The 23691-nt window shown below is 40.6% G+C and overlaps 1 protein-coding gene across 1 annotated transcript in view; it reads right to left on the reverse strand.

Annotated features, from left to right (window-relative positions):
• Window positions 1-23691, reverse strand: part of MCF2L2 (MCF.2 cell line derived transforming sequence-like 2) — a 253611-nt gene that overhangs the window by 213692 nt on the left and 16228 nt on the right. Inside the window, exon 2 of the mRNA XM_032171721.2 lies at window positions 989-1072. Within this exon, the coding sequence (XP_032027612.1) occupies window positions 989-1072 (84 nt within the window). The remainder of the gene's footprint in view (window positions 1-988; window positions 1073-23691) is intronic.

Consider the following 23691-nt stretch of genomic DNA (forward strand, 5'->3'; position numbering starts at 1 on the left):
GAATGTCCTGGATTGTGTAAGATGTGGTCACCCAGGAAGCAATGCTGGGGTGGGGAGAAGTATCCCAATAATAACTGAGTTCGCATCTCCTTCAGATCAGTGGGATGAGGAGCTTGGAGCAGATTAAATGTGATTTGGAGAAAAGAAAGAGATGTGACTTTTTTTTAATATCCCATGATGTAGAATAAAATTCACGCCAACTACATATTCTCTCTGTGATGTAATTAAGATGGCTTTGTTGTTTTTTCAGAACAGATGTAAAAGTTGAAAAGAGTAACTTGCCACTTCATCCCTCCATGTTATATACTAAGGACATCTAATGTCACCACTTCATTCTCCTAAGTTGAGTCTAACCACAATTTGGGGTTTGGCGTGTACTTCTAGTTTTAGTAATCAAAGTCATGTCACCCTTGGCTGAGCGAATAAGAAAGAACAGTATTCAAGTCATGACAACCTTTCAGGATGGTGTCTAGGCTCAAAAAATGCTAGACTTTTAGTCAGAACAGCCTCTCTTCATTCCCAATCAAATGCTTGATGGAAATCTCCTTAAATGAGCTAAGAATAAAAGACAATTCTCCCAGAGAACAAACAACCTCAGCAACACTCAGGAACTCTTAGAACTAAGACCTTCGTAAGGCTGAATCTTGGAAGAACATCCAACAGGAACATTGGAAGAACATCATGGTGGCAGCTGATGTCAGTAGTTGTCTCTTTTTCTTTCCTCAAAATCTTTTCAGCTCTGTTATTTACAACCACAAAGAAATGTGCTCCTTTGGGAAAGATCAGATTGCACTGAACAGCAAAGGGAATAATATATATGAGATCCCACCCTCTTCTGGCAGGATAGGCCTCAGCCTGTTCTATTTCTGGATGAAGCCTAAGGGGTGAGTGAGATTTGAGTATAATATTCCTCAAGGTTCAAGAGGCTGGGCCTTCCCATCAAGACCCCCCATCAAAATCTGGAAATGCAAATGAATGTGCCCCTTACCTGAAAGAATGGCAAATTGTCTGTGAAGTTGTTCTATTATCTCCACCGCCATCAAGGGCCTGACTTCCTGCTGCATAATTTCATCTGCACAAATGAAATACAAAGTGGGTTAGTTAAACATGGGCAAATTACAAGAAGAAATTAAAAAGAAACAAAGGCGAGTTGTACTATTGGGAAATCTGGAACTTATCAAGAGATGGTTCTGGCACATCATTCCCTTGAGAACTTGATTCCTGAGATCCAGAGCTATATCTGGGTTTGTGTGCTTTGGGGCTTATGCATCTGAGCGTGGAACACATTTCTAGAGCCCCTACCAAGGCTTTGGGAGGGACCAATACAAGGAAAGAACCCTGAAGTTTAAGCTTCAGTAGCTTCACAGTAAACCTGCTGGATGACCTCATTACGAAGGCAGGTATTTGCCTACACCTTTGGGTCTGCAGAAGGACATTTTAAACACAAACAACATAAGTTACTAGAGCTCCTTTCAAAACAGGTCATAAAATCAATCTGGGATTCATGAGGGTTCTTTAATTTTTATTTTCCTCCTGACCTCACTTCCTTCCTCCCCCCCCTTATCTCCATTCCTTCTTTTCTCCCTTTCAGAATACTTTAAGGGGCCTCTTCCTACTGCTAAATGTATATAAGAAGGCACTTTTTCATTTTTCTATTTAAAGATTCTCCTAACTTATTAGTTATATAGGTTTTCAATGCAAAAATTCAATCCTTTCAAGCACAAATCTACAAAGGTCCTCTCATCCTAGAAAGTGACTTAGAAGCCCTGTGATTTGCCCTCATATCCATTAGGGGAAAGGGAATTAGAGAGAGGGGAGGACCGACTGGAATCCTTCAACCTAGGCTGAAGAGAAAAAGGCATTTTCCTGTTATGTCTGCCTAAGATATTATCTTCATTCAACTATTTCCCAGGAAATCTTAAAGAATAAACTGGTGGCTGGGTACTGAGGCCGAGGCGGAAGGACTACTTGAGGCCAGAAGTTTGAGACCAGCCTGGTCAACAGAGTAAGATCTTGTCTCCACAAAAAAATTTAAAAATCAGCCAAGCATGGTGGTGTATGCCTGTGGTCCCAGCTACTTGGGAGGCTGAGGCAGGAGAATCTCTTGAGTCTAGGAGTTTGAGGCTGCCGTTAGGCATGATTGTGCCACTGCACTCCAGCCTGGGCAACAGATGGAGACCCTGTCTCAAAACAAAACAAAAACAACAACAAAAAATGAATGAACTGGTGATTGTTTCTACAGGAGTTAAACATCTGGTTAGATTAAGGCATGAACCAAACAACCTGTGCTCTGATGCTAGGTGGGAATTTCCTATTGATTCATTATGGGGTCATGGTAACATTATGATATTCTAGTGTTGACCAATCAGAAGGCAATATTTGGGAAGGTCCTCCTTGAGCCTTGGTTTCTACTCTCAGCTTTTTGGTGTGGAGGTTAAAGGAGATAACGCATATGGAGATGTACACTGAGGGTGCTGAGCAAATGCTAGTTATATCCATTGTTCTGAACACACAGGCCTTTCCCAAAGTTGCTTTCTGAAAGTCTTTTTTTTTTTTTTTCTGAAAGTCTTGTAAGGGGTGGGCCAAGTGCCAGCTTAAGCCCCAAGATCCCCTTTAATGAATTCCCCCATTGTTTTGGGTAAAGGGCATAAATCTAGACTAGAGCTTCTTCATCTCAATACCACTTCCACCCCGAATTCACTAAAAGTTCAAAGAACTCCATCACTGTTAATTTGGTGAGTATAATAATGGCATGGTAGTCATATTTTATAAAAAGGGGGGCCTTCTCTGTTAGAAACACAAATTGAAGCATTTAACAGTGAAATGATATGAAGTCTGAGATTTGCTGACAAATACTCCAGCACTCCCCTTCGCTAAAACTATGCATGGGGTGGAAGTGGGGGGTAGATGAAACATGACTGACAAAATGTAGATAATTGTTGAAGCTGGTTGATGGGTCCACAGGGGTTTGTTACATAATTCTCTTGCTACGTTTCAAATTTTCTGTAATAAAATGTAAAACACAAGTAGACAACAACATAGAGAATTTCAGCAGAAACAGAAGTTATGTAATTAAAGAGTTTTTCAGAGTACAATCTCCCAGCAGTCTACAAAAGTGGCATATCCAGAAATAGAGCTTCATTATTTGTTCATACCTGAGCTTTTAAATTTTTTTTTTTAAGATATAGGATCTTGCTCTGTCACCCAGACTAGAGTGCAGTGGCATAATCATAGCTCACTGCAGCCTTGAACTCCTGTACTCAAGCAGTCCTCCTGCCTTGGGCTCCCAAAGTGCTAGAATTAGAGGCACAAACCACCACACCTGGCCAAGCAAGCATATTTAAGAGATGATGAACCCAGAGAAAAACAAAAATCATAAGGTGTAATTTATTGTTCTTTTATGTCAATATTTGAGGTGTGCTTTAAATTAAACATTTTAAAGATGTAAGATCTGAAAGGGGAACAGACATTAGCGAAGTCAACCATCCCCACGCCATCTCATTTTTCAAATGACAACATGGAGACCCAGAGAGATCCTGAACTTGCCTGGGTTACACAACAAATAACTGTAGAGCCCGGATCACCTGACTCTAAGAAGGCAAACCTCAGCCACGCGTGATAGAGTTCCCAGACCCTTGGCCTTGAGTTGCGAAGGCTCCTGCAACCTTGAAAGGCTGACTAGTGTCATGGGAATCTGAGGTTTGCCCATCCCCCCCCCCCCCCCCCCCCCCCCCCCACCCCCCCCGCCCCCCGACAAAAGACCTTCCTCACCAGCCTCCTGTGGCTATCAAATGAACAAGACTAAAATTCGTAATTTGCTTTTCTAAGACTAGCAATGAGCTGCTTTGCTTTTAGTGCGGGTTTTGCTGAGAGTGCTTGGTCTCCAGCCAGGAAGTGATATGGTTATCCTTGAAGTCTTCCAAGCAAAGGAGCCACATGACCCAACCTGGCCAGCTGCAACAGATCATGAGGCTTTCTCGGACTCATCCTCTGACTCGGCATGGAGATGACTGCAGATACACCCAGACTTCAGTTGCCTGACACTTGGGGGCCTGTTGGAATAGGGCATGCTCTGTTCTGCCCCCAGTAAGGTACACTTATGCTCTACACCAAAAGAGACACAAAGACCGCCCTGCAGCTGGCAGGCCCTGCCTCCCACTCCTGTATAGGTAGGTAGGGGAGGAAGTGCAAGAACTCTTTGGTTCTAAAAGAACACCTCCACTGCAATGGGAAAGGACCTGCTTCAGAATCAGACAGCCTTGCATGCAAAGGCCCTTTCTGCCACCTTCTAGATAGGCGATCAGGGCAAGTACACTCTGAGTCTCAGTGTTCTCACCAGTAAAAGGGTTTTTCCTTCTCCCAGGAACAGGTAAGCAGAACCATGACCCACCAAGGCGCTGGTACCTGTTACACATCTGCCCTGGCCTCACAGAGGTCTGTGGAGGTTTCCTGCTTGTTCTTTGCCATTTTTGGCATGCATAGATTAGGGAGAAACTTGTCTTTTTTTTTTTTTTTTTTTGAGACGGAGTTTCGCTCTTGTTGCCCAGGCTGGAGTGCAATGGCACGATCTCGGCTCACCGCAACCTCTACCTCCTGGGTTCAAGCGATTCTCCTGCCTCAGCCTCCTGAGTAGCTGGGATTACAGGCATGCGCCACCACGCCCGGCTAATTTTGTATTTTTAGTAGAGACAGGGTTTCTCCATGTTGGTCAGGCTGGTCTCCAACTTCCGACCTCGGGTGATCTGCCCGCCTCGGCCTCTCAAAGTACTGGGATTACAGGTGTGAGCCATCGCGCCTGGCAGAAACTTGTCTCTTTGTTACCCACATAAGGCAAAGGGAAGTGATCATTCAATTTCAACACAATTTCTATCCTGGGCAAACAAATACACTAGGGAAAAACTTGTCTCTTTTCTATCCTTGATAAGTACACAGAAGTGTGACTCTATTTTACCCTGGGCCCACAGTTCCAGAAATACAGACGGTATCAAAGGCCACACACAGCCTCCAGACTCTTAGGTGATGAAATAATAGTCCAGCACGTCCCACAGGAATTCCACTGCAGGCAGCAAGCAATATCCCTGTGTTGCCCACTTCCCAGGCTGAGAGAGCAGCATGCGCTCTGGGGCCAGGACCTTTTCTAATGATTGGAGCCATCCTCCTTACAACAGAGGGCAGGAAACAGGGCTGATGATATCTCAACACTGTTTGACTGCTGCAACTGATAAGGGATAAAGGGCAGTGAGACCCTTAGCCTCCCACTCTTGCTCTTCTGAAATTTCGGTCACACTATGATTTAAAAGATTCAAGTATGATCTGAGGGAAAAAAAAAGAAAAAGAACTAAATAAATAAATACCTAGGTTAAGGGGGAAAAAGTATGGTCTGGTGCAGAGAACAGCTGCCCCAAGTTTGGGAGACCCTGTGACATTACTGCTTTGCCCAGAGAATCAAGGGGACAGAAGGAACAGAAGGATCTGCCAGTTGATCAAACTAGATCTCAACAACTGAGTTTGCAACAACGCGTAACAAGCCATGAACCAGGATCTCTGCTCTCAGGCACTGTGTAACAAGACCCTAACTGTTAATAACATGAATAGGGCACCAGCTGTGAGCTGGACACTAACTTTGCATGTCACAGATTAACTTGTTGAATCAGTTGCACAATGACAGAAAAGGAATGTGCCCTAACACTCAAATGAACCTCTTCCAGCCCGCCCCACCCTCCTACCTCCACAACTAGACTAGACTTGACCACTGAGGAAACTCTGGACCAGAGGCTCAGAGACACCAGTTGCTGGGCTGGTACAAAAAGCCAGCCCATGGGGCATAATGCATTTCACCACTGTTTTATTGGCCAGGTCAGAAATAACACAAACATATTTCCTTCTTTTACTGGGTCCTGTGCTATAGCGATGCTTAACCTGCCCCATAACAGTGACTTTTATCTTATCCATAACAAATAATGAAGTAAAGGCTTTTGAAAGCAGACAGAATAATTGTTTAGAAGGAAATTTAAAGATTTTAAAAATCAGGAACACTAGAAAATGTCCAACTTCCTAGTCGTCAACAAATGAAACTTAAACAGCAATAGAATATCGTACTTCATCCATAAAATAATTGAGATTCTAATACACAATGCTGGGGTTATATTGGGAAATCAGTACTTCAGGGAGTGAAGCAGGTAGTATCCTTTTGGAAAGTAGTTTCTCAATCTTTTACCTGGTGATTATTGAGCACTTATGTGGTCGATGCCATACCAGATACTTTATATATGTGACCTCATTTAATCCTCAAAACCACTCTAAGAGTGATATTGAACTAGATTTGAAGTAGCTTATCCAAGATCATGCAGAGCCAGAACTTGAATCCAGCTCATTCTGACCTCCAAAGCCCAACGTCTTAACCATTACAGTCATTAAAATTTCCATAATATTTTATGCACTCATCCTATATCTGAAAATGTATCATGAAAACATAATAAAAACTTTATATGTAACGGTGTAGACTGTAATATTTTTACCAGAGGGAAAAAACGGAACCAATCATTATACAAGTATAAAGACCACATTCATCGAAAAAGATTTAAGATACAATGTCAAGGACACAAAAATCCTACAAGTGGTGAGATTATAGCCAAATTTTAAAAAAGAAAGAAAAAACCAAGCGTGTGATATGTTTATGCACATATGTGTGGGCGTATGAGAAAAGAATATATGAAACAGCTGTGTTAAAGTGATGGAATTATATATGGTTACCCCTTTAGTTTACATACGGAAAAGTCTGCACTGGTAGCCTTTATTTTTTATGCTATTGGTACTTTATTGAAGTGCAATACAATGCACTTATTTACTTTACTTATTTACATGCAATACAATGCGCAAAGCCTTAAGCACACAGTTTGAGGAATGTTGACAAATATACACTGATGTAACTATGAAACAGATCAAGAAATGGAATATTCGGCGGGGTGCAATGGCTCATGCCTGTAATCCCAACACTTTGGGAGGCCGAGGTGGGAGGATCACCTGAGGTCAGGAGTTTGAGACCAGCCTGGCCAACATGGTAGAACCCCATCTCCAATAAAAATACAAAAATTAGCCAGTGTCGTGGCACATGCGTGTAATCCCAGCTACTCGGGAGGCTGAGGCAGGAGAATCGCTTGAACCTGGGAGGTGGAGGTTGCAGTGAGCTGTGATCATGCCACTGCACTCCAGCCTGGGCAACAGAGCAAGATGTCATCTCAAAAAAAAAAAAAATAGAAATGGAATATTTCCCTCCCACCACCTCCAGAGAGTTCCTTGTGGCACCCCCTGCCCAGACCCTCACTTTGGAGGGCTCAGTATCTCACACCCTACCCCCACGAACATATGTATTAAAGAACACTCGGCTGCCCTGGGCACTCATGGTCCAGTGCTCAATGCTGGCAGGTGCACATAGCCCTGGAAATCTACTTTTTTAATGCTGCTCAGACCCAGGGAAATACTCCACAGCTCTTGGTCCACGTCCTCAAAAGAAAATGCGACCGCATCCAAATGCTAGGGTGGTTTGTGGGTTGCGCCACTGCTGATGTCAGGCACACACACTGCTTCAGAGTGCAGGGAGGATTTGAACTGCGGAAGTGCTTAGATAAGAGAAAAAACAATGAATTAACTTGAGAAATCCTTCCTCTCACATAGCATGATGCTGTAGATTCTTTGGTAATGACATAGCCAGTCCAATAGAACCAAGCATCAATGCTCTTACTTTTTGTAATTCATCATGCAAATATACTCAAAGTTTGAACTTGTTAAACACAATTACATTTTACTTAAATCATATTGACTTTAGATCACTGTTCTCAACAGTTCAAAGTGAAAATCTCAACTATACCAACACTGATTTTGCTGACATGAAGGCAAGAAAAAATATATTTTATGGAATAAGTAATGACTTTTGGATTCTGTATATATTTATTATTAATTCACATATCACTGGCCCATAAACAATGAAGCCTATTGGCTGGAAATGGTATGTGGACAAAACAATAATAATTATTATTATTATTGTATATTCAGTATACATGCAATAATATGGTATAGTATGATGAGATGAGAAAGGAGGTTAGACAGAGAAACAGAGGAAGACAGAAACACGGAGAAAACCATGTGAAGATGGAGGCAGATATCAGAATGATGCAACCACAAGCCAAGAAACAGCTAGCGCCCCCAGAAGCCGGAAGAGACAGGAAACTGAATCACCCCCAGAGCCTTCAGAGAGTGGACCTACCAGCACCTTGATGGTGGACTTGTGGCCTCTAGGACTGTGAGAAAAAATTATATCTATTATTGTAAGCCATCAAGTTTTGTGGTCATTTGTTACAGCAGACACAGGAAACTAATATAATAGTCATAGACTGAAAACAGACAATTCATAGAAGAAATATAGCCAATAAATTTATATCGAAACATGTTTAACCACATGTCTTAGTCTGTTCTTGCTGCTATAACTAAATACTTTCGACTGGGTAATTTACAAATGTAGAAATTTATTTCTCACAGTTCTGGAGACTGGGAAGTCCAAGGCCAAGGCACTAGCAGGTTCAGCGTCTGGCAAGGACTTCCTCTCTGCTTCCAGGATAGTGCATTCCTGCCGCATCCTCACATGGTGGAAGGGCGGAAGGGGTGTACGCTGAGTCCTCACATGGCAGGAGAGATGGAAGAGGGAGGCAGCTGTCTGAAGCTTCTTTTATAAGGGCACTAATTCCATTCACAAAGGTGGATTCCTCATGACCTGTCCACCTCCCAGAGGCCCCACTTTCTAATACCATCACCTTGGGGGTTAGGTTTCAACGTATGAATTTTGGAGGGACACATACATTCAAACCATGGATAAAGAAATCTAAATTAAAACAAAATGAGATCTTTTCTGCCTGATGGATTAGTGATTATCTTAACAATGAATAAGATTGGCTTGGCAAGAGTGTAGGCAGATTATCTATGAGTAAAAGTATAAATAGGTACAATCTTTCCATTAATTAATTTGAAAATATCCGTCAAAATATTAAATATGCAGTATTTTAGCCAAGAAATTCCATGTCTAGGGATTTCTAAGGTAATATTAACACAAGTACAAAATAAATGGGTTCGAAGATGTTTATTATAGTTTGTTCTTTTGTTGCAAATGACCATTAATAGAGGATTGGTTAAATAAATGATGATAAAGCCATATAACAGAATAGTATGGAGGCATTAAATAAAATCAGATATATCTATGCTGCCGACAGGAAAGGAAGTTTAAAATACATTAAGTTTTTTAAAAAGAAAGTGAGATACAGAACAGAATGTTCTTTATGTTTATATATATGTATGTATAGAGGTACTGCTTAAGTTCAATTGCAATGAGCCATTGAAGCAGAGATGGCTAGCTGCCCATCAAAATGTCACAGATCCTCTTCCATACAGTAGCTTTGCCATTGAAAGGCAGTTGCCTAGCCAGGGACTCATGCTCCCACCCACCCCCTTACCTTCAGGTATCATCATGTGACTGAATGCCAATGGAAGGTAAGCAAAAATGATGTCTTACTTCTAAGCTGGGGTATTTAAAAAACAAATTTGCTTTCGTCACTCTCTCTTCCCTCTCCCAGGTTGCAAGGTGACAACTCCAAGTATTGCAAATGGCAGACCCACAAGATAGAGGCAGCCAGGGTCCCTAAAAGACTGAGAGAAAATAGCTCTCTGAGGACAGTGTATTGGAATCTATTAATCCATTGAAATTTGGGTGTTTGTTATAGCAGCTGGCGCTACTCTAACTTAGAGGAATTCATTTTATAATATTAATATAATATACTTATATATATTATAAATATAATATACTTTTTTCTTTAAAAAGAGAAAAAAGGGAGGGGGGAAAGTCAGTGGAAAAGCAAACCTCCAACTGCTAATTCTCCTGACTCCCCAACAATTACATAAACTATGGGTCTTTATTAACGCATATTCCAATCAGCGTGTTATCTCTAGTTTCATTCCCCTAATCCCAAGGAATCAGTGTTACTTTAGTCGGAAAAGTCAGCTGACAGTATCTCATGAATATAATGCTGCAGTAATGTCAGAAAGGTCTTTTAGATACTCACAAAACTTACATTAACATACTCAACTTTCATTGTTGTCTTGAGTCACAGAATAAAATAACTGACAGATAAAGAATATAGGTGAACATTTCATAATCTTCTTTAGTAGGGAAAAAAAGAAGGCATATATAAAGCTGTGAGCTTAGGATTTGGAAATTCTTATTCTTCTTTCAAATTATTTCCTCTCCTCACTACTAACAGAGTTGGAAAGCTCTTGTAATAATTTAACTTTAATAAAATTAGGGCAATCATATACACTTCAAGCCTTGTAAGGATTTGTGTGCATGCGCAGGTGAGCACACGTTTAAATATGGAAAGCAAAATCTATTTAACAAGTTGTCCTTCCCTAAGTAGCAACTATATAATAGCCATTGCCTTTGAGAATATAATTTATGCATTATATACTATGTAATTATATGGTATATAACTATGAATCATGTCTCAATCAGAAAGTATACCACAACAATGATTATTTTTAAAGAACACTTCATTTAATAACTTCCCATTGTTGAAGAAACAGGTTCCAAGTATAAAGAGTAATGAGAGAGCCTAAGACATTTGCTTTAATCACTTTTCTAGCCTGTGATCCAAAGGGAATAAATGTATTATAAACATTTTCAAGGCAAAAAAAAAAAAAAAGGTGGGAGCATACCAATAAGTGCATTTCTAAAAGGAGCAGTCTTAGAAACAAGTAGCTGCTTCAGCTTTGAGAACATCTGTCCCGCTGGCTTCCAGGTACACGGAAACACACTTAGAAATGATGTTTCTTCTCACCAGCCCATCAAAGGGAAGCACTTTTCTTTTTCTTCTCTGAGACCATCAGTCTGTTATCAGTTCATGCATCTAACATGAAGCCTTTCAGACTTGACATTTTTCTTCAGGAATATGAATTTCATAATCTGGATTCTTATTTTCATTTTAATATAAGAAATATAGCAATATTGAAATGGTAAAGGTTCAGATCCTAAGACGGGATGTAGAGCGTCTCCTGAACTCCTCCTGAAGATCAGATGCAAGTACAATCTGATTCTCAAATGAAGGATATTCTTTGCCTGCCATGAAGTGACCAAGATCCTACTTACTACCACTTGGACAAAGGCAAGATATGTTGGTAATTTTAAAAAATAGAAAATACAACCAAACAAAATTAAGTAGAACTTATTCCTTCAACCAAAATTAACTAGTTATCTCATTGGTATACAATATTCAGTGCACATATATGTATGTGCAGACATACGTACGCTTTCAAAGCAAGCTCATACTTACACATTCCATATTACAACCTAATTTTTCAGAAAATTTTATCTTTTTATTATGAATCTACCTATGAACATATCAATAAATGACCATTTACAATATTGAATAGCTAATTAATGCTTTTTTTAAAAAAAGTCATTTTAAAAATTCTTCACAAAAAACTTGAGGCAGTACTGCAAAGTAAGATTTTTTAAATGTAAAATTTCTTAGTTTTTAAATCATTATGCGAAGAATGAGGAGAAATAAAACACATACATAAAACACATGCATCATTGCTTCCACACTACCTTTTTTTGCCATATATTCTAGCCTGATGCAACTTCCTACTAAACGGTGATAGGCCCTCATCTCTGCCTCTGTTATCCGCACCAAGGTGTAAGGTGAGTATCTAGGATCTTGCTGCTCACACTTCGTGCACCAGACCACCATTGGATTCCAGCAAACGGCGCCACCTCGCTCGCTCTTCATTTCTCTCTAGACACTGCACTCACACAGAAATGTTCAATCCTTTCTCCCGGTTAATCTCCCTGAAGTTCACTCGAGGTCATTTGGTGGCCGAGAGTTGATCCTTTTGATTGGTGAGTGCTCACAGGATTACAGCCCCAGCAGATTATCAGACATACTCATTTAGAGACAAAAGGAAAACTGGGGGATGACAGAGAGGGACATCCTAGCCTCAATGAGAATCAGAATTTTTTTTTTTAGATGTATCACATCATCACATCATAAGACACAAATCAGGCCACCGGATATTTAAAATAAAATGATAGGGATAAACTTTTTAAAGGTGATTAAAAAAAAAAAAACAACTTATTCCAGGCCACAATTTTACCCTCCTTCTCTTCTAACCTCTCTAGGCTGCCAGTAATAAAATCCAGAGGCTTAACGCTGCAGCCAATAAGATTCACTATCTGAGCAGGCATCTTAAATTGACACGGCAAACAGTAAAGGTTCAGATCCTGAGACAGGATGTAGAGCGCCTCCTGAATGACTCTGAAGATCAGGTGCAAGTATAATCTGATTCTCAAACAAGGATATTCTTTGCCTGTCATGATGTGATCAAAAGCTACTGACTACCACTTGGGGAAAAGTGAGTTCACCTTTCAAACTGCCGTGCAGAGAGGATGATATACTCAGAGAGAGGCTGCCTTTTCCTGATGCATTTTATTTTGGTTCCTCTTGCTTAATGGTATTAATAATGTGCTTCCATATTTAAAGAAAGAGCACAATGTGAAATAGCCAATCAGCAAGTAATAAATGTATTTACACAAGCTTCTCATCTTTATTTGTATCATTCAAGCTAAAATTTCAGAGTAAGCCTTGCCATTGGCCAACAAGAAACTGGAAGACATATTTTTAAAAAAAAATTTAAAAAGGTTTTTAACTTTATTTGGGGGGAGGGATAAAAATGTACAAATATGAAACTATACATTTCAATGAGTTTTGACAAAAGAATACATCCATGTAACCCATACCTCTTTCAAGACGTAGAACATTTCCATAACCCCAGAAGATACCTTCAAGTCCCTTCCCGGTCAACCCCGGTTCCCAGGCAACCACCACTGTGGCTTTTTTCGATAGAGACTAGTATTGCCTGTTCCAAAACATCATATGGTGTAATAATACAGCATTGATTCTTTTGTGTCTAGCTTCTTTCTCTCAGGATAATGCATTTGAGATTCATCCACAGTGGGTATCAGTAGTTCATTCATTCTCATTGCTGAGTTATATGTCATCGTATGGAGAGCTACTGCTTGTTCATTCTCCTACTGATGGACATTCAGGCTCTTCCCCAATTTGGGCCGTTATAAATGAAGTTGCTATGAACCTTCATGTAAAGCCCTGTGGGTAGACATGTTTACCTTTCTCTCAGACAAATATCTAGAAATGGTATTGATGAGTCAAAGGGTAGGTGTATATTTAACTTATAAGAAACTGTCAAATCTTTTCCCAAAGCAGTTGTACTAGAAAGCACTTTAAGATTAGAGACTACTCTGTTGAGTAATTAGAGATAGTTCTTTGTTGTTGTTAAAATTGCCGTAAGTTTGTGGGGATGAGGGGAATTAATGAAATGATTATCAAGTTTATTTGAAAGAATATAAAAGGCTAGAAGGGTTAAGAAAATGGTTTTTTGGCCAGGCACAGAGGCTCACACCTGTAATCCTAGCACATTGAGAGGCCAAGGCAGGAGATTGCTTTAGCCCAGGAGTTCGAGACAAGCCTGGGCAACATAAGGAGACCATGTCTCGAAAAAAAGGTTTTTAAAAAAACAAATGCTAGAAAAAGAGAATTTCTCCTGGCAGATATTTTAAAGTTATTATGTTAGCACTAATAAAATAAAAACAAGGAAACAAGACCCAGAAATAGATTATAAATTCAAAAATAACAATATGTAAAGAATGAGGCATTGCCAATCAATGAAGAAATAATAAATGCTACTGAGGAAACTGAGTCTCGCCTCATATCATAGACAAAAATTATATCAGAAATTTAAAAGTTGTGTAAAATAAATGAAACCACTAAAAGATACTTTAAAAAAAAAAACCTGATGATTATTTACGTATTCTTTACTTGAGGAAGGATATAAAAGCCACGGAACAGGCCAGGTGCAGTGGCTCATCCCTGTAATCCCAGCACTTTGGGAGGCTGAGGCAGGCGGATCACCTGAGGTCAGGAGTTCAAGACCAGCCTGGCCAACACAGTGAAACCCTGTCTCTACTAAAAATATAAAAATCAGCTGGGTGTGGTGCCAGGCGCCTGTAATCCCAGATACTCAGGAGGCTGAGGCAGGAGAATCACTTGAACCCGGGAGGCATAGGTTGCAGTGAGCCGAGATTGCACCACTACACTCCAGCCTGGGTGACAGTGAGACTCCGTCTCAAAATAAATAAAATAAAATAAAAGCAATAGAAGAAATTGTAACCAGCAAAAGGGTCTTGCCGCTCACCACTTTGGAAAGAAGTCAAAAATAATGACGAGTTGTGATAAGAGAGAGTGAGATTGTATCATCCATGTTAGCAGGGGAAGAGTAGAAAGCAATTCCACTCTTAAATTTGTGGAGGGAACACAGGGGTTTTTAAACAAAGAGCTTGGAAAGTAGAAGAGGCAAATGGGGCTACGAGATGCCAGGTGGCATGACTTGCTCTGGTGGCCCTCTTAAATTATTATCTCATTTGGTGAAGGGGCTGGCACCTTCGTGGATCCTGCCAGGTTGTAAATTAGTCAGTCTTCAGCCGGGTGTGGGTTCCATCCTCGAAGGAATCTTTTGTTGAAGAAAGAATTCCGGCGGTGCCTGGTCCCTATCAGGATCTGACTCCTGAAGTTTCTAAGGAAATATATGACCAGATAAGACAGCATGGTCTGTGCTTAGTAAGCATTAGGTAAATAAATGTTCATAAGGCATGAGAGTATAGTATTGGAAAGGAAAGGGAGTGGAGGTTCACAGCACATTCCATTGCTGTCTTCTAAGATGACAGGTAACATACATGCAGTTTGTGTCAAAGTTATATCTTGAAACCGACAGGGGGAAGAGGGAAAGGGAAAGAAGAAAAAAAAAGTTTAAAAAGTGGTTTGAGGCTCAGCTAAGCTGATGGTTACAAAATAACAAAATAAAAGATCTATAGATTTGACTACATACAATTTTAAACCTTTGTATGTTAAAAGACATCCAAAACAAAATATAAACAACAAACTGGAGAATAAAAAAACCTATAAACTTAAGAAAGTTTTAATAACTTTAACATTTAAAAAATTTATGCACAAATACCTTGGTCCCAAGCCAAATATTAACAAGTCACAGAGCAAAAAGTAAAACAGTTAATAAAAATATTAAAATCATTAGAGTTCACTCATAATTTTTTAAAATTCAATTAAAATGAATACAATAACACATTTATCTATCAAACAAGCAAAAATTCAAATAATAAACAATAAAAATATGCATCACCAGAAGTCTAACATCACAGGTACGGCATCATTCCCTGAACATGCATTGTTTTAAAACAATCCTGTAAGTTCTGTCATTAGCTCATATGTCATACAAAATCACAAGTGCTGATAAAGAGATCAAGTGAAAACAAGAACCCCACATCCTGTTGATGGGTGTAAGTTTCCCAGAAGGCAATCTGACCAAAACATATTTTAAAACTTAACACTTACACGATCTAATCCAATAATATTTTCTAGAACTCTACTTGTAAAACAACAATACGGGCTGGGCGCGGTGGCTCATGCCTGTAATCTCAACACTTTGGGAGGCCGAGGCGGCTGGATCACAAGGTCACGTGTTTGAGACCAGCCTGGCCAACATGGTGAAATCCTGTCTCTACTAAAAATACAAACAAATTAGCCGGACATGGTGGTGGGCGCCTGTAATCCCAGCTACTTGGGAGGCTGAGGAAGGAGAATCACTTGAACCTGGGAGGCGGAGGTTGCAATGAGCTGAGATCTCGCCACTGCACTTCAACCCTGATGACAGTGTGAGACTCATCTCAAAAAAAGAAAAAAAAAATCTGAAATCTGTGCAAAAATTTCTGACTAAAAATGCTCCTTGCATCTTAAAAATAACATTGGGAAACTGGGAATAACCTATATGAACAACATAATTTATGGTAAAATCATGTAGCAAAAAATTATAAAGCCATTAAAATATTATCTATGGAGATGTCTTAATAGAACTTACAATATAATTGAATGTACAGTATAGTTTTCATAAGCAGAATATAATCTATATAATTCTATCTGTAATATGTATGATACATACAAAGAAAGCTAGATCATATCATCTTAACTATGTAAAAATGCCAAAGGAACAAAAAGCTAGAGGGATAGAGCTCAAAAGGCAACTGTGATTATTATTAGACAATGGGATTATAGACTTTCTTTCTTGTACTTTTCTGTATTTTCCAAATATTGAACAATGAACATGTATTATTTTTTCTGTATTGTTTTTGTTTGCTAATTCTTCTTAAATTTATATTTTTAACCAATAGTATAAGTCACTCTTTTGGGAATACAGTTCTATGAGTTTTGACAAATGCATGGAGTTGTTTAAGCATTAACACAATCAGGATACAATATAGTTGATTGCCCCTGTGTAGTCAAACCACCCACCCACCCTTAACCCCTGGCAATCACTGCATTCCTATAGTTTTACCTTTTCCCAATATCATAGAAAGATTAGTATGTACCTTTTTAATCTGACATCTTTATCTTAGCATAATACATTTCAGATGTATTCATATTATCATCTGTATCAATAAATCATTTCTTTTTATTATTGAATATTCCACTGGACAGATGTACCACAGTTTATCAATTCTCCAAGTGAGGGACACCTGGGTTGCTTCTAGTTTTGTTTTGTTTTTTTTAGACAGGGTCTCACTCTGTCGCCCAGTTGGAGTGCAGTGGCGTGATCTTGGCTCACTGCAACCTCCACCTCCTGGCTTCAAGCAATCCTCATGCCTCAGCCTCCCGAGTAGCTGGGATTGTAGGCGCGAGCCACCATGCCCAGCTAATTTTTGTATTTTTAGTAGAGACAGGGTTTTACCGTGCTGGCCAGGCTGTCTTGAACTCCTGACCTCAAGTGATCTGCCTGCCTCAGCCTCCCAAAGTGCTAAGATTACAGGCATGAGCCACCACCACACCTGGCCCTGCTTCTAGGTTTTACTGATTAAGAATAAAGCTGCTATAAATATTCATGAACAGATTTTTGAGTGACCGTGAGTTTTCATTTTCTTGGGTTGCGATTACTGTCGCATATTAAATGTATGCTTAACTTTATAAGAAACTGCCAACTGTTTTCCAACGTGGCTGTACCATTTTACATTCCTACCAACAGTGGGTGTAAGATATCCAGTCCCTTGTCATCTTCACCATGACTTGGTATTGTCATTTTTTTTAGTCACTCTAACAGGTACACAATTTCACTGATGACTACTGATATTGAGCATATTTTCATGTGTTTTTTGCCATCTGTATATCTCATATCTTCCTTGATAAAGTATCCATTCAAATCTTTTGCCCATTTTTAAATTGGGTCATTTGAGTTTTTTTATTACTGAGTTTGAGAGTTCTTTTTACACATTCTGGATCGAGTCCTTTGTCAGATATACTATTCACAAGTCTTGTTTTTTTGTTTTGTTTTTTTTTGAGACAGAGTTTCGCTCTTGCTGTCCAGGGTGGAGTGCAGTAGCACGATCTCGGCTCACTGCAACCTCTGCCTCCCGGGTCCAAGCGATTCTCCTGCCTCAGCCTCCCGAGTAGCTGAGATTACGGGCGCCTGCCACCACGCCCGGCTAATTTTTGTATTTTTGGTAGAGATGGGGTTTCACCACATTGGCCAGGCTGGTCTGGAACTCCTGACGTCAGGTTATCCGCCCACCTTGGCCTCCCAAAGTGCTGGGATTACAGGCGTGAGCCACCAAGCCCACCAGCCTATTCACAAATCTTTTTTCCCCAGATGGTGCGTTGTCTTTTCATTCTCTTAACAGTATCTTTTGCAGAGAAAAAAATGTCAATGTTACCAAAATCTAACTTAAATCAAATTTCTCTTATGAACCACACTTTTGGTCTTTGTGACCAACTAAGGTCACAAAGATTTCCTCCTATGTTTTCTAACAGATTTCTAATTAGGTTTTACATTTAGTTCCATGATCCACTTTGAGTTAATTTTTCTATATGGGGTGAGGTACACGTAAGGATTCAATTGTTTTGCACACAGATGTCTAATTCTTCCAGCACCATTTGTTGAAACTGCCATTACATCATACTCCATTGAACTGCCTTTATACCTTTGTCAAAGATCATTTGGCCATATTTGTATGGTATTATTCTGGAATATCTACTCTGCTCCATTGATCTACATGTCTGTCCTTTTGCCAATACCACACTCTCGTGATTACTTTGCTTTAAAGTAAGTTTTAAAATTAGGTAATGTGAGTCCTCCAAATTTGCTCTTTTAAAAAAAAAATTGTTATTATAATTCTTTTTGCCTACTATAGTATCTCTTTTAGCTGATTCTCAATTTCTACAAAAATATACAATAGATTTTTGATTGAAGTTGTGTTTAATTTATAGATCAATTTGGGAAGAATTGACATCTTAATATTGAGTCTTCCAAACCTTAAATACGGATGATATGTTAGTTTTATAAAGAGTTTTTAAAGCCCTTATGAAATATCACATAATGCTCATTCTCCTCCCTCTTTCTTCTGCTTCTTTTTTAGATTCTACTGCAAAGCCACAGAAAATGACCAGGAAACATGATCTTTCTTTTTAAAATCTGGGTCAGTTTTCCCAAGGCACTGAGGGAGAAAATGGTCACCTCACATATGAGGTTTGTGTAGTGGAATTTTCCTTCTCATTTCTGCAGCATATGTCAAGGTCTAAAATCCCATTTCACGGCCTGCGGGCTTGTTCCTCCTTTGCAAGCCAAGGCCAGAGGTATAAATATTGCAACAGAAATAAAATAGAATGAAGAACAAGAGGAAGAGAATGCAAGAGTACATAAGGCCTGTCATTCTGGTCTAGGTCCTGCACCAAACCCTCTTCACGGTGGGGGAGAAAAAAGAGGAAAGAGAAAGATGCTATCGGGTATGGGAGGTGCCAGTAAATTGGTGAGGGTAAGGGCCTGTGAAACCCTGAGGTGCTAGGGTGGCCAGAGGACACTTTCAACACAAAGATGCCTCCAGTTCCATTTCAATGTGTCTGTGTTGCTAGACAGTAAACATTTGTTCTCCCATCTTCGGAAAATTACCTTGTCCCCCCGATCTTCTGTGTGCATGATTTTTTTTTTTTTTTTTTTTTTTTTGAGACGGAGTCTTGCTCTGTCACCCAGGCTGGAGTGCAGCAGTGGCGCGATCTGGGCTCACTGCAAGCTCCGCCTCCCTGGTTCACGCCATTCTCCTGCCTCAGCCTCTCCGAGTAGCTGGGACTACAGGCGCCCGCCACCACGCCCAGCTAATTTTTTGTATTTTTGGTAGAGACGGGGTTTCACCGTGGTCTCGATTTCCTGACCTCGTTATCTGCCCGCCTCGGCCTCCCAAAGTGCTGGGATTACAAGCGTGAGCCACCGCGCCCGGCCCTGTGTGCATGATTTTTGAGACACCGGGAGAAAGAGCTGGATTTCACAAGTAAACCAACAAAGTGCAAAAGAAAGGCAGCCTCTATGAAAACTGGAGCCCAGAGTAGAGAGGCCAGGAGACAGCAAGATCAGCCCAATGATGAAAGAGAACCCTGGGGAGGCTTGGGACTCCACGAGCGACCTGGGAATGATGGCTGACTTTGCCTAAATACTGTCTTATGTTTGCTTAACGTCTACCTCCCCATTAGACTGCAGACTCCAGAAGGACATTCCTTCATTCCTCCTGGCCCCGATTACACCTGAGGAGCTGCGCAGGATGCTGCGGCTGCAGCAGTGGAGGCGGTGGCCTGGTTCTGGCCCTCAGGGACCTATGGCCATGGGCAGGGGTTATCCCCACTCCTTCATACCCCATCCTCAGACCTGGCCCAGTACCCAGCTCCCGCAGGCCTTTAGGAAATGTGGTTAGTCTTAAATTGGGGATTAAAGAGGAGAAACCCACAGCAATTTAATTAATTCTAGCTTCCCAGGGTATAGAAAGAGAAAGCTAAAATGAACGTGAACTGATCTGACAAGAGGTAGAAAAAAACAGACACATAATCCAAAACCTGGGCTGGACAGGGTCTAAGCTCAAATAACTGAACAAAGAAATCCAGAGGCAACTCTTCTAAGCCTCTGTGCTCAAACATTTTGAACACCTATAGTTTGTCCACATGCATACAGTTTGTACTTACAACTCCCTCACAGTAAAATCCTCTAAATACAGAAAGTCTTCTATACTAAATAAAAGTGCACAGTGGTGCTGCCACCTTGCCATGATAATGGGAGGTTATAACTTTATTAGATTATTAGACTTTTTTGTTTGTTTAAGACTCTAGTGCTTAGCATGGGAAATGCAATTAGGCAAACATTTCTTCCTTAACAGGCTTATCCTTATTTAAGAATTATGTATGTATGACTTCTGCATGTTTAAAGACTACAAAGTCTAGCTTTAGCTAACAGTTTTTCTTTGGAAGAAAGTGACTATTAATAAGCCAACTTTTCGAGTGGCTCATAAAATACTTAAGATTCAGGGATTAATGCTTTCATTTTCTATTCGATTTTTTTCAGAAGATTTTTCAAAACTCAGTAATAGCACTTCTGTCATTTACTGGTTTATATATCACTTTGTCGTGGGAAATTAAACCAAATGTGAGCATTCAAAGGCCTCAAAGGCAGCCAGACCCGACTTTCGATTCTGACGTTTCCTCTTGCTATGACCTTGGGCAAGCTTCCTAACCTGCTTAAGCCTCAAATTTCTCCTCCATATAAATAGACTGCACTTACCATTAAACTTAATTAAATAAAAATGTACACAATAAAGCACAACTTGTGACATTAAAAGGCAGGAAATAAATGGTAGCTAAAATAACATCTTTCTTTTTTTTTTTTTTTTTTTTTTTTGAGATGGAGCTTTTGCTCTGTTGCCCAGGCTGGAGTGCGATGGTTAAATCTCAGCTCACTGCAACCTCCACTTCCTGGGTTCAAGTGATTCTCCAGCCTCAGCCTTCTGAGTAGCTGGTATTACAGGTGCCCACTACCACGCCTGGATAATTTTTGTATTTTGTAGTAGAGACGAGGTTTCACCATGTTGGTCAGGCTGGACTCAAACTCTTAACCTCAGGTTATCCACCCATCTTGGCTTCCCAAAGTGCTAGGATTACAAGCGTGAGCCACTGCACCCAGCCAATAACATCATTTTAAATGTTATTTCCATATACTCCAGCCTTTCCAATCTCTTACTCCTCGAAAAGGATCTACATGAGGAAGGAAAAACAGTGAGACACCATGGGTCTGCCTTCAAGCTTGAGGTCATTCTTTCTTTCAAGGCAAAGCTCACTGTTGAGCTTTGTTGTCCAAGGAAAGGTTATTGACCATGGAGGCCTAGGCAGAGACTACAATAAATTGGACAACTAGTGCAGAAAGACCAATGCAATTTCTAAAAGTAGCTGTTGCCCTTATCCTGCCAAATAAATAGCTTTCCCCTCTCCATCTACCTAAATATTTTCCTTCCTTCAAGATCAGCTCAAGTCACATCTCATATGAAGCTTTTTCCAATCACTGAAGCTCACAATAACTTCAGCCTCCAAACTCTCACAGCACTATCTATATTGGCAATTGATCAAGCATCAACTTGTGACTTTCTGCAGTCTTTCTTAATATAACTATCATATTGGGCCTCGAACTCCCCTCCAGTCCAGTGGCCTACAAGCATCCTCTCCAAACCCCTCAGATCCTTTGTTATCTGGATAAAGCAGGGACCCATGGGTGACTCAGCTGGTGTTAAGAGCCCAGGCCCTCAGATTCCCCATAATTCTCTCCGCATGACAGCTTGTGGGCCATATGCCTGGGCCAGTGCCTTGGTCGTGGTGGGTGCTGTCTAAATACCATCCGTTCATTGACCAGTGACATCTTAATGTAGTTATAGTGTCCGAGCATGTAGGCAGTCACAAAGGGGAGGTGGCACACTGAATATAGGGCAAGGTTCCTATTTTTCCCAGGGCCAGCCTGTAAAACTGTCTAAGAATTTTACATTCTTAATGATTCTAAAAGTTGAAGGCATAAGGCCAGCACTTCCCAAGTTATTAGACTTGTTTTAGGGTGACTGTTCACCTCAAAGCCCTCTTCCCCAAGGACTTCTACCCCCATCCCAAGACCCAGCCACTCTCTAAATCCACAGCTGAATAAAGAGCTGATCTGCAGAGAAAAGCAGAAGAATGGTATAGACACAGGAGGGAAGCAGAGCACAGTGACCAGGTGACACCAGAGAGAGAACAGCTGTCTTAGCTCCTGACTGTGCACTTTGCTGATGAGGCCCAGGGGGACCTCCTGCTCTGAGGTTCTGTGAGATACTCCATAGCCTGGAGAGCACTCAGTATAGACTATCAGTGGTCAGGAACTCAGACTCTGAGGCCAAGACCACCTGGGTTCAAATCCTGGTCCTGCCACTTACCAGCAAGATGCTCCAAAAGGAGCTAATTTTTTTTTTGGCTTTGTTAATTTGAATTAAATATGCATGTCTTTGGTAATGTCAGTGTGTTAAATTCCAAAATCTCTTAGGTTTATAATAATTATTGCCTGCCAGTATGAAATAAGTGCTTTAATTTCACAAGTCCACGACAATGAGACAGTCTTCCTTTTCAGACTTATTAAAATCAATCAATCCCCATTTCTCACCATCAGCAGAAAGAGCACTTACACTCATTTGGGAAGAGCTGGTCCATGGTGCCAGATTTGGGCTCAGAGGCCCTCTGGCTGGGTCATATTCACTAACACCCAAAGGGAAGCCAATGTGATAACAGCCTCGCCCTTCAAAGAAAAATTCCAAAACAAGCAGGACCATTTCCATTTTGATCCTCAACGATTTCAAGTATCTGGCAAAGATTTTTAAATTAGCTATATTAATTAAGTGTAATTTTTGTAGAAATGTTAGGCTACTTGAAGCATTTTTTTTTTTTAATAGGGAACACACATGAGCATTTGGAACACAAAGGATGGCCTGTAGCCATAGCTGAGAAGTACAGGAAGCCCTGATAAGAGGCCAGCTACCCAGACTCCCTGACATCAGAGGTCCTTGCCTTAGTTAGTTCCTGGATAACAAATGATAGGAAGCATTTTATCAAGCTGAGCGTCCTTGAAAATGAACTACAGTTGTTTAACATTCAAGATCCTTGATATCTGGCTAAACACAGAGAAAAACTTTGAGACCCAGTTTTCTGGTGTAGCTTGCAAAGGTGGTAGTATGGGAAACTCTGTAACATGCTGGACAATGCTATGATGAAGGAAGGCTGTGTACATGAATTACGTTTTCTCTGTGAAATGCACAGAAGGTTAAAAAGCCAAGGAGATGTTCTGCTTCCACTAGAAGCCAGAATGCTAGAAGGAGGCTCAATACTACCCTAACAACAACAACAATAAAAACCCAGATAAACTACAAAATCATAACTTTTCTTATTTATTTATTTATTTTTGAGACAGAGTCTCGCCCTTTCGCCCAGGCTGGAGTGCAGTGGCGCAATCTGGGCTCACTGCAAGCTCCGCCTCCCAGGTTCACGCCATTCTCCTGCCTCAGCCTCCCGAGTAGCTAGGACTACAGGCGCCCACCACCACGCCCGGCTAATTTTTTATATTTTTAGTAGCGACGGGGTTTCACCGTGTTAGCCAGGATGGTCTCGATCTCCTGACCTCGTGATCCGCCCCCCCTCGGCCTCC

Source organism: Hylobates moloch, unplaced genomic scaffold (genome assembly GCF_009828535.3).
Source record: "Hylobates moloch isolate HMO894 unplaced genomic scaffold, HMol_V3 SCAFFOLD_13, whole genome shotgun sequence".
Taxonomy (NCBI): Eukaryota; Metazoa; Chordata; class Mammalia; order Primates; family Hylobatidae; genus Hylobates; species Hylobates moloch.